Here is a 12142-nt window from a genome sequence, read left to right as displayed (position 1 = left end):
GGAGAAAGCCAGGGAGTTATCCGAGCTAGTCAGGAACCTCCGAAAACCGAACCAAGTCTCAGTGCATCAATGCACAAGGGTTCTGGGTAAAAATGGTGGCTTCCTACGAAGCAATCCCATTCGGCAGATTCCACACAAATGGTCCGGGTCGCATCTTCAGATGCATCAGCGGATAACCCTGTCACCAAGGACAAGGGTGTCCCTCCTGTGGTGGTTGCAGAGTGCTCATCTTCTAGAGGGCCGCAGATTCGGCATTCAGGACTGGGTCCTGGTGACCACGGATGCCAGCCTGCAAGGCTGGGGAGCAGTCACACAGAGAAGAAATATCCAGGGCTTATGGTCAAGCCTGGAGACATCACTTCACATAATATCCTGGAACTAAGGGCCATTTACAATGCCCTAAGTCAAGCAAAGCCTCTGCTTCAGGGTCAACCGGTATTGATCCAGTCGGACAACATCACGGCTGTCGCCCACGTAAACAGACAGGGCGGCACAAGAAGCAGGAGGGCAATGGCAGAAGCTGCAAGGATTCTCCGCTGGGCGGAAAATCATGTGATAACACTGTTAGCAGTGTTCATTCCGGGAGTGGACAACTGGGAAGTAGACTTCCTCAGCAGACACGACCTCCACCCGGGGGAGTGGGGACTTCACCCAGAAGTCTTCCAACTGATTGTAAACCGTTGGGAAAAACCAAAGGTGGACATGATGGCGTCCCGTCTTAACAAGAAACTGGACAGATATTGCGCAAGGTCAAGGGACCCTCAGGCAATAGCGGTGGACGCTCTGGTGACACCGTGGGTGTACCAGTCAGTGTATGTGTTCCCTCCTCTGCCTCTCATACCAAAAGTACTGAGAATCATAAGAAGGAGAGGAGTAAGAACGATACTCGTGGTTCCGGATTGGCCAAGAAGGACTTGGTACCCGGAACTTCAAGAGATGCTCACGGAAGACCCGTGGCCTCTACCTTTAAGAAAGGACCTGCTCCAGCAGGGGCCTTGTCTGTTCCAAGACTTACCGCGGCTGCGTTTGACGGCATGGCGGTTGAACGCCGGATCCTGAAGGAAAAAGGCATTCCAGATGAAGTCATCCCTACCCTGGTCAAAGCCAGGAAGGATGTAACCGCAAAACATTATCACCGCATTTGGCGAAAATATGTTGCGTGGTGTGAGGCCAAGAAGGCCCCTACAGAGGAATTTCAACTAGGTCGTTTCCTCCATTTCCTGCAGACAGGACTGTCTATGGGCCTAAAATTAGGGTCCATTAAGGTTCAAATTTCGGCCCTGTCGATTTTCTTCCAGAAAGAACTGGCTTCAGTACCTGAAGTTCAGACATTTGTAAAAGAGGTACTGCATATACAACCTCCTTTTGTGCCTCCAGTGGCACCTTGGGATCTCAATGTTGTTTTGAGGTTCCTTAAGTCACATTGGTTTGAACCACTCACCACTGTGGACTTAAAATATCTCACATGGAAGGTGACGATGCTGTTAGCCCTGGCTTCAGCCAGGCGTGTGTCAGAATTGGCGGCTTTATCATATAAAAGCGCTTACTTAATTTTTCATTCTGACAGGGCAGAATTGAGGACTCGTCCTCAATTTCTCCCTAAGGTGTTTTCTGTTTTTCACATGAACCAACCTATTGTGGTGCCTGCGGCTACTAGGGACTTGGAGGACTCCAAGTTACTTGACGTTGTCAGGGCCCTGAAAATATATGTTTCCAGGACGGCTGGAGTCAGAAAGTCTGACTCGCTGTTTATCCTGTATGCACCCAACAAGTTGGGTGCTCCTGCTTCTAAGCAGACTATTGCTCGTTGGATTTGTAGTGCAATTCAGCTTGCACATTCTGTGGCAGGCCTGCCACAGCCAAAATCTGTAAAAGCCCATTCCACAAGGAAAGTGGGCTCATCTTGGGCGGCTGCCCGAGGGGTCTCGGCTTTACAACTTTGCCGAGCAGCTACTTGGTCAGGGGCAAACACGTTTGCTAAATTCTACAAATTTGATACCCTGGCTGAGGAGGACCTGGAGTTCTCTCATTCGGTGCTGCAGAGTCATCCGCACTCTCCCGCCCGTTTGGGAGCTTTGGTATAATCCCCATGGTCCTTACGGAGTTCCCAGCATCCACTAGGACGTCAGAGAAAATAAGAATTTACTTACCGATAATTCTATTTCTCATAGTCCGTAGTGGATGCTGGGCGCCCATCCCAAGTGCGGATTGTCTGCAATACTTGTACATAGTTATTGTTAACTAAATCGGGTTATTGTTGTTGTGAGCCATCTTTTCAGAGGCTCCTTCGTTGTTATCATACTGTTAACTGGGTTCAGATCACAAGTTGTACGGTGTGATTGGTGTGGCTGGTATGAGTCTTACCCGGGATTCAATATCCTTCCTTATTATGTACGCTCGTCCGGGCACAGTATCCTAACTGAGGCTTGGAGGAGGGTCATAGGGGGAGGAGCCAGTGCACACCAGCTAGTCCTAAAGCTTTCTTTAGATGTGCCCAGTCTCCTGCGGAGCCGCTATTCCCCATGGTCCTTACGGAGTTCCCAGCATCCACTACGGACTATGAGAAATAGAATTATCGGTAAGTAAATTCTTATTTTAACTTGCCATGGTATTTTCAGCATTGTATAATTTAATCAAATCATGTTTGTTAACCGTGTATCACTTGTAGCTCATTTTCGTAGAGCTTTACCTACCTACATACTTAATGAAATGGCTGACTTAAGTAACTTTGCTTTCTTATACTTTGATGAAAATGTATTTTAAGTTGAACCTGGTTAAAAATCGGAGGGTTTGTTTTTGAATGCAAAAATGCCATGATCTCAAAATTAGTTCCAGTAATAGAGGTTTCCCACTTATCCAGGTTCGACTGTATTTAGTTTTCTTTGTATAAAATAGTGTGTCTTTGGGCCCTTGAGGCTGACAGATTTTTAAGTGTCACCATTGCAAATATTGGGGCAGATGTATTAAGCCTGGAGAAGTGATGAAGCAGTGATAAGTGCAAGGTCATAACGCACCAGCCAATAAGCTCCATTATGTAAATTGACAGGAGCTCACTGGCTGGTGAGTTATCACCTTCCACTAATCATTGCTTTATCACTTCTCCAGGCTTAATTCATCTGACCCACTGTACCACATTTTTAATGTGACATCAGTTTGTAATAAGTCTATGTCAGGTTAGCTTTGCCGCAAACTGTGTCTAAATTATGCTGGTCTCAGAAGTGGGAACATCTTACCCCTTTAGTGTGGTGTATATAATGGATAGTATTTGATGTAAAGCTATGGGGGAAGGAATAAGCTTGCTCAACACTTACACAGGCAACACTGTTTTGTTACTGTTTCTACCTCCTGCTTAGGTCTTATGTACCTAGATTGTGACTCGTTGCCTATAATAGTATGAATGTGTGTGTATAAATAATATATCTTTCAGCTACCAAAAAAACTAAAGTAAAAGACAGATTAAATTATGCCTTCTGGCACGAGCCCATAGACTGTCATGCTTTTGTTAGAGGACTGTTGACCAGTAACATACTATTAATAAAGTATTTCATGACTAATGTTAAGACATGTATGGAAAATGGAGATACAAAATTCATGATTCTTGACCTTGGTGCTTTGTTTATTAATATCAAGTGATGAAATTTATTTATAGAGGAGCTACCTAACCAAACACGGTTCTTCACAGGTTATTTGATGAAGAGGAAGAAAGCACTTTATACCAGGTTTTGCTGAGAGGCGCTATAGGGCAGACCCTGTGACTGAGCGTGGCAGGGGGTGAGCAGTATTGTTGGTGAAGTACTCTGGTGGCTGGGTCACTGTAGATGAGATGTTAGTGTTTGTGACACCAGCTAACATAGACGCGGACAGCGTCTTCATCTTAACAAAAAGACGTTTCATGTAACTATCAGGCGGTGATGTTTCTTTTCTAACTGAATCCAAGAAAGCCTTGGTGCTGTTTCATTGGCCTGTTGTCTTGCTTAACATAAGAAATAACCTGTCATCTTGCAGTTTATGGAAGTATTAATACACGCATGTAGTGTTTGTTTACTTTTTCCTATTAATGTACACTTAATGATTTCCCGGTGTATATACAGAAAAAATGCCTGTGGAGTTGTTGTATTTCAGTGAAGATGCTATTTTGTTTCTGTTGCTCTGTATCAGCTTGCCTAGACTTTATATATAACATTATAGAAATGTCTTTGAAAAGGTTTTGCCTTGTTTTACATTTTTGTTTATGCTTCTGTCTTGTTTGTTGCTTCTACTTTAATGTTAACGTAGTTCTTATTTATCCAAAATCAATTGGAATAGATTTGTTTGTAGCTTAAGGGCAATGGAAAATAGGGAATACATTTTCTTTCAAGATTCTATTTGTAAATTGGTGTATGCTCATTAATTTATCTCAAAATGTAAACTAGCTAGCTCTCCTGAGTATAACAATATCAAACCATTATTGCTTATTGGAAATGTGAAGGTGAGGTATTATAAACAGTATGTTGTGTATTTTTACATTTAGATTTTTGTTTTCATTATTTTTAACTGGAGACACACTCAGGTTTGTTTCTGTGGGTCTGCATTTATTGATTTTATGTAAATAAGCTGTAATAGAGCAGTTTCTTTTACATCCAATTTACATGTCTTACAGTGCTGCCATGCAGCAGGAACCTGATAAAAGTAACTAGATCACTCAGCTTCCATTGAAACAGCATTTTAATATACAGAGATCAGATGTCTACGAACAGCCATTTTAAATCATTGTGCAGTACTGTATGCAAGTGATTAAACATACATCCATTTTGTTGGGTAAATAAATACAGTAATTGCCAATCAATTCATTCAGCACCAGAATCTTCACTAAGGCACAGCAGATTGCTTTCTTATTAATTTCTTTATTCTATTGGAGTAGTTGTTTCTTAATGTGCTAGTAGTATAGAGACAAAATTCAAGAGGGGTATTCAATAACTCCGATCATTTCGAAGTTGTTGAATTCGGCTCCATGGGTATTCAGTTGCAGCCTGTTTTCACCTATGCCCTTTCACCTTTTTGTTTTAAGTGAAAAGGCATTGGCAAATAAACCCCGTGTTTTTGCAGGTGCAAAAACACATCGATCCGCCAATCCACATGTTTTTTGCTCCTGCCGAATGTTTCGCCTAGGCGAAAAACCAGCCCTGCTATTGCATGGGGCGAATCTCCACTCACCCTAAAAATAGCAAAAAGCTAGTTAGGAATAAAAAAAATAAATTGACTACCCCCCCCCCCCCCCCCCCACAGTATTGCATGTTTGTGTTTACTGATTGGTGCCACATATTAACCTTTTGGTGGATTGTGAGTGTATATTTTATATTTTACATAAAGTGATACTGCCCATTTCAGTTTTACAAAAATTCTGAAAATCATTGCATTGTGATTTTTGAAACAGTATTTTAGCCATTAAATTGAATAGCCTCCCGAGTTAAAGCCATGGGCTGTAGTACATCCCTTTAATTACCCATGGTAAAGTACAGTACCACAAGTAATTGAATCTTCCCCATAATCTGAAGGAAAAGAGTAATAAGTAGGATTTGTTGAATGGAGTCATTTTACAGTTTTATAGTTAAGTATATCAGAATTTGCAGTGGAAAACCTACTTACAGTATACCTAAATGTGTATCTTTTTTAAATGAGCATGTGTGTGCCTTGCAATCGCTTGTCTCCCAAAAATGTTGTTAGTAGTAGCTTTTTTTATTATTATTATTATTATTATTATTATTATTATTATTACATATTTTACTGAGCTTCATTATTTTTTCATTATGTCTTTCAGCCTTAACACAACACCCACTCCAGCTTCTAGTATTTTCAGCACTCTAAAATCTACGCCAGCAAGCACACCTTGCACACCTAGACGGCTGAGTTTAGCAGAGTCTTTCACCAATCTGAGGGAATCGACAACCACTATGAGCACATCTCTTGGATTGGTAAGACTCCTGAAGGAGAGAGGCATTTCAGCAGCTATGTACAACCCGCAGAGCTGGGACAGGGCTGGGAAGGATTCCATCATGAACCAATCGCTTCCAAAAATGACTATCATACCTTCCACTCCTCCAAACTCTCCTATGCAGACGCCAAGCTCCTCTCCTCCCTCCCTGGATTTTAAATGCACCAGTCCACCTTATGATAACTTCTTGGCTTCTAAACCTGCCAGCTCCATCCTGAAGGAGGTGAGAGAAAAGAAGAACATACGAAGCAGTGAAAGTCAAACTGATGTCTCTGTGTCCAACCTTAATTTAGTTGACAAAGTGAAGAAATTGGGAATTGCCAAAGTCTCAGGACCAGCTCAAGCATCTGCTGCATGTGACAGCCAAGGGTCTATTATATATGATGCGCAGGGACCAGTACGGGCATATGTTCCTGGAGGCCTTATGCAAGAAGGTCTGCCTTTGAGTTATCCTGCTGTAACAAGTGGCATTCAGTTAAACGCAGGAATTCGCAGGAATCGCAGCTTCCCAGCTATGGTAGGATCTAGCATGCAGATGAAAGCACCATCGACATTGGCACCAGGCATTCTTATGGGAGCAAAGTTACCCAAACAGACCAGCTTACGCTGAAAAAACATTCAGCTACTGGCAACCATTCTACTGATTGAGAAGCTGATGGTATATTAGCCTTGCATTATATCCAGTGCTTATCTACAGAGCTATACCTTGTACTGACAAATCAACATTGTGCCTAGATGAGAAGTGGAGACTGTACTTTGTATAATATTTGTAAATACGTATCATATTGTAACTAATCTTATTTCACCGGTTGAGACTTGTGGAGTTTGCTGTAATATTGTAGATATTGATCATGATGATAATGTACATTAAATTAATGGGGCAAGTGGGATATTGTATGCACTGAATCTAAAGAACTCTTGGGAGGATAGAATGCAAATATAGTTTTTAGTATGAAACTTAACAAACCAATATTTTTATTTAATTTACAAGGAGATCCAGCCTAGCCCAGGTGTGAGGTATCCTTAAGGCACTTGAATACATTTCCCTCGTCACTGTATTGTTAAATGCAGTACATGGGGGGGTCTTTTTGGTGCGCAAACTGTGTAAGCCTATGCTGCTGCAAAGACTGAGAGCAGTAAAACGTGGCACATGCTTCATATTATCATTTCACCTAATGCTTTTCACCTTCTACAAGCAACTTGCATCAAGTTTATTCATCACCTACTCACACCACTTTGTGGTTAGAATTGCTAATTACGTGAGAGCAACTTATCCTTTAGTAACTAGCGATATTACTCTGGCATGAGGCATTTAAACACCTTTTGTCTGAGGAATATCTTTAGTTCCTAGTGATTTGACAGGCTGGATATTAGTTCCACTTTCAAAGTGGCTTTGTTTAGGGTACAGATACACCTTCTAGGATATATAGAATATTGAAAAAATATAAGTTTGAGGTATATTGTGTTGATGGTCTGATCTTTTGTTTGTTTGTTTGTTTGTTTCTTTGTTTCTTTGTTCACTTGACTACTTTGCAGTTAGTTTATACGAGTCCCGCACATTCTGTTCATTATTAACTATTATTTCACTGAAAACTGGGTTCTATTTCAATAGGATTCCAGGAACAAAAAGGGATTTATAAGTTTCTGAGAAAAGAACGTGCTGTCAAAATGCTTTAGTACTTGAAGTTAAGCAGTGTAATCACATAAGACAGCCTATTTAATATAACTGTAGTTCAGAGGGACTTGTTTTTTATGTTTAAGGAATAGAGCACTATTAAGCATATAAGTTTTAAAGTATTTATTAATAAAAAAACAGGTCATAAAAGACATTGCTTTTTGGATCTAAACACAAGGCCAAGCAATAACGTTAGTCATATCTATTTGTTAACTGGTGTCAACTCTGTTATATTTTATGATAGCTGTTTTACTTGAATGTCATCATTTTAAATTGCGCCAAAAATATTCCCATGGACCTCTTTCTCGAGGTGTGAGTCATATCTATGGTCTTTTAATACCTGCATTGCTATCCATATCAATCTATTTCAATTTTCAGTGTTGGATTTTTCTTGTACCTTATTTTTTCACACATCATTTTTATACCAAACAAACGTCTCCCACACCCGTCATCTCTGCACATGTTCTTGTCACCCATTTGTACGTGCTGACTCTTCTTAGGGTTCCACGATGAAATGCAGACTGAAGGACCACAGGACATAATGGGTCTTCTTTTGTATGTTAATTCTTTTTGTTTGGTGAGGTTTTTTTTAATCAATCCTAAGTGTAAAATGCTGTGGATTTATACCAACAAGTAGGGAAACTTATTTCTGGTAATGCACAATATATCATCAACAAAACATATTAAAATGGACACTGCTGTATACAATCCTGCCTTTATTTCACATATTTTACTTAGTACAGTGCTTATGATTTCATGACCTCTGTGTAAATATTTTTTAGGCGCTGCTCTTTGTGATATTTAAAGCCATGCATGACTGATGTTTGGACAATTGTGGCCTGATATGAATTTGTACCCTTTAATAATCATGTCCTACCACATTCTGTACTCTGAGGATCATTTTTGGAAATACTGTTTTGCAATGTTTGCTGTATGTAAAATGGATTGCTAATGACAGGTCAGACCAGGTATGTGCAAGTCTATTGCCGAGTTAAATTTCCCAAGATGCTCTGCCACCATGTGAGATATACTTCAGCTAGAAGTGGTTGGGTGGGTTTCCTACTTTTCTTTACATTATTAACTTCATCCTTGGTTTTGTTAATGTGTGCCTGTTGCAAAAAAATATCCTTAACTATATTTTTTATCAGAATGTATCTTAAAGCAGTATTTAGTCCAATTAAATCGAGACTGTATGAGCCCTTATTGTGCTCCCTCAGATATTGGATGTAGCCAATGAAAATGCTTTTCACATTTTGCTTCTCAAATAATAAATATCACTAACAGTTCAATTTGTCTGTGTTTTGTTAACTTTGGTTTTCCAATTAACACACAGCGAGTACATAAAACTGATTTTCTGTGCAGTTGAAGACCGTTTTAGTGCATTTTTGTTTCAGTTCTTTGATTTTAAGTTTTGAGTGAGGTGACTCCTTTATTTGACAGTGCTGCTTTTTTTTGTTTGCGCCCATGATTTTGTACTTGCTATAAACAGGTGGTACAGAAAGAAGGGAAGGGAAAAGACTGTAAAGGAAACATAGATCCCACACGTACACGAGGCTTAACAATACATCAGATATTGGAAGAAGTGTCGGGCGCTCAGTGTTTTTCCATAGAAATATTCATTTATACGATAGTTTGAAAACAAGGGAGAAACAACAGGAATAAAAAACGCAGATAAATCTTACAAATTGCAATACAGGTGATCCTTAAAACATGAAATGTGAAGCAACATGTGTATAATGCTGAGGGTTTCAAGTAGTGTTATATACCAGCGCTGGCTGCTTAAAATCAATCACATTAAAATAATAAAAAGACTGTTCGCAAGACGGTAGGTATTAAAATATTAAGGATAAATTTAATATGCAGAACAAGTAAAACAATTAGATATTGCCACAGTGCTAATTAGCACATATATAGCATATCCTCTGGTCACATGATTCGGCTGCGAGGAGGGCAGTACAAGTATCCTAGCAACAGTGTCTTAATCAGCTAGAAGGCTTCGATCACGTGATCCGCAGGTCAGATTGTATAGGATGTAACTTGGCAACGGAACAGCGCTGGTTGGATCTTCTAACAATAATATACTTCCTGATAACAGGATTTATCACATGGCAAGTTTATGTTTATCCTATAATAACTACGATTTATATATAAAACATAAGGAGGGGAGTCGCATCACCCCATCCAATACAGAAATATATATTAAATAACAAAAATATAATAACCGTATATAATAAACGGACATCCTATTAAATAATTTCAGACTATGAACCACTGAGATCCAGATATTAAAGAAAAAGGAAAGGCATAAAGTAAAAAATTATATATATAAGCATGTGGTTACCTATCAGCATCGTTGATAACTTCATATGGATAGGACACCAGAGAATGTCCTAGCCAGGGTATGATATTGCTCTAAAAAGAGTCTAATGAATGTGTAATCCTTCAATATGCTAATTAGCACTGTGACTATTTAATTGTTTTACTTGTTGTGCATATTAAATTAATCCTTTATATTTTAATACCTACCGTCTTGCAAACAGTCTTTTTATTATTTTAATGTGATTTGATTTTAAACAGCCAGCGCTGGTATATAATATTATTCTTTGTATCTATACTAGTAGGGGAGTTAACCAATCCCCATACCAGCTGCTATTGAAAGCACACTCATCTGGTTTTCAAGTAGTGCCCCGTTAGAAATATGCAGGCTTTCAGAGATAGAATATTGTATGCAGTTATGGCAAAACTGTGTTATAGTGATAAACCTGAAATAAATAAACATTCTTCTCGTACATATATGTCAGTGTATAAGGAGGCTGGTGAGTAGTGGTCAGAGACCATGTACTAAAGTGCGGGAGTTTTTGGTAAGTATAGGTCCATATAGGTTGGAGTAATCTTACCCGGTAAGTGTGGATGGAGCCGCTGGTGGTTAATGAGCAGAGTGCTATCTGTATTAAACGTGCCGTGATGAATAGCCTTGGCAGTTCGAAATGTGTGAGCAGCACATCACAAAGTTTGCAATGACACCTTCTACACCAGGCCCAGCCAACCTATGGTCCTTCAGCTGTTGATACTACACATCCCAGCATGCTCTTCCACAGTTTTCGCATTCCCTAATGGAAAATCTGTAGCAAAGCATTCTGGGAATTGTTTCACAACAGCTGGAGAGCCATAATATGGCCAGGCCTGTTTTACAGACTCGTGTACTTTCCGCTTTGGAGGCCAGTAGTGTGTTTAATCCAGATAGCACTCTGCTTTGGTGCCCAGTAGAGTGTTTAATCTGGATAGCACTCTGAATAATGTTTTGCCTTGTAAAAGAAGAAATTTTTGACACAGCATCACTACTGAACAACTGTACATTGCAGCTAAAACCTACAGCAACCACATACTGATCACTGCTCTGTCAGCAGGCATATCCTGTCAGGCAACTTTATAACGCTAATGTGTATTATAACAGTGAAAACATGGCAACAATATCGTTGAATAACTAGATAATGAAAACAAGCTTAGTAAAAAAATCAATAAAACATGGTTTGTGAAAGCATCCAGTCGCCTTGTATAAACAATGTAAATTACTAGTCATAAAGAGAAACCTGTCTAGGTTCAACGTCTTTGTAAACAAGCAAAGAAATTGTTACTTTTGAGAGTTGCGCATGGTGATTGCAGACCATCAATGTAATAATTGACTTTAGTGATCCCCAGATGGCTACATGCAATGCGAGTTTACCAAATGCAAAAATATTCAGTGTTGTAAATAAGATGATGGGCAAATACACATATACAGTGTATATATATATATATATATATATATATATATACACAAATAGAGGCAAGGACCGGCACTCCTATGGATCATGCAGGATAAAGTGCCCAGGTGCCAATGAAGTGATGTACAGTCTTGGGAAAAAAGGTACGGCACTCCAGGACTTATGGAAACATGCCAGCAGCAACCTCAATAAAAGCTGTCCACGCAGCTTAATGCAGTCAACGTTTCATTTAATATTAATTAAATTTCGTCAGGACAATATAAAAACAAAATGTGCATAAGCTTACCTTAAATAAACACACCACATACAGATCTGTCCAAACAGCACGAGCGGGTCCCGGCCGGGGGCTGATGACGTCACCAGACGGCGACGCGCGCTCTCCAGCGCCGTTGTCATGGTAACCCGCCGGGTTAAGCCGCACCGATGCTGAGAGTCAAAAAAACATATTACAAACATTAAAGTGCTTAAGTGTACACAAATGACAACAAACACATACAAACGTACATAGAATATATATGCTTAGCAATAGGGCAAAAGAGGGCAAATATGTTGATTTATAGGAACAGGTAATAATAATGCATATTTTGTATTATTGACAAAATGTATGATGATAGTTCTGTATATATTTATCTATATAGACTAGAGGTTCACCCGTCACTTGAAAAGGGGATCACCATGCACTATTACCATTCCAAAGAATACACAACATAAGAAAATGACAGTCTGAATCAT

At 39.6% G+C, this 12142-nt stretch overlaps 1 protein-coding gene across 6 annotated transcripts in view; it reads left to right on the top strand.

Annotated features, from left to right (window-relative positions):
* Nucleotides 1-8935, top strand: part of TRAK1 (trafficking kinesin protein 1) — a 250707-nt gene extending 241772 nt beyond the window's left edge. For 5 of the 6 annotated variants that reach the window (XM_063922395.1, XM_063922397.1, XM_063922399.1 and 2 more), the window contains one exon: nucleotides 5798-8935. In XM_063922395.1, coding sequence (XP_063778465.1) covers nucleotides 5798-6581 — 784 coding nt within the window. In that variant the 3' untranslated portion in view covers nucleotides 6582-8935. Of the gene's footprint in view, nucleotides 1-3682; nucleotides 3772-5797 lie in introns of all 6 variants that reach the window. The other variant, XM_063922400.1, reaches the window with a different exon arrangement.
* The last annotated feature ends 3207 nt before the right edge of the window (nucleotides 8936-12142 follow it).

The sequence above is a fragment of the Pseudophryne corroboree genome, chromosome 5, assembly GCF_028390025.1.
Source record: "Pseudophryne corroboree isolate aPseCor3 chromosome 5, aPseCor3.hap2, whole genome shotgun sequence".
NCBI classification, from domain to species: domain Eukaryota; kingdom Metazoa; phylum Chordata; class Amphibia; order Anura; family Myobatrachidae; genus Pseudophryne; species Pseudophryne corroboree.
The sequence above is the reverse complement of the archived record's forward strand: the minus strand, read 5'-3'. Positions and strand labels throughout refer to the sequence as shown.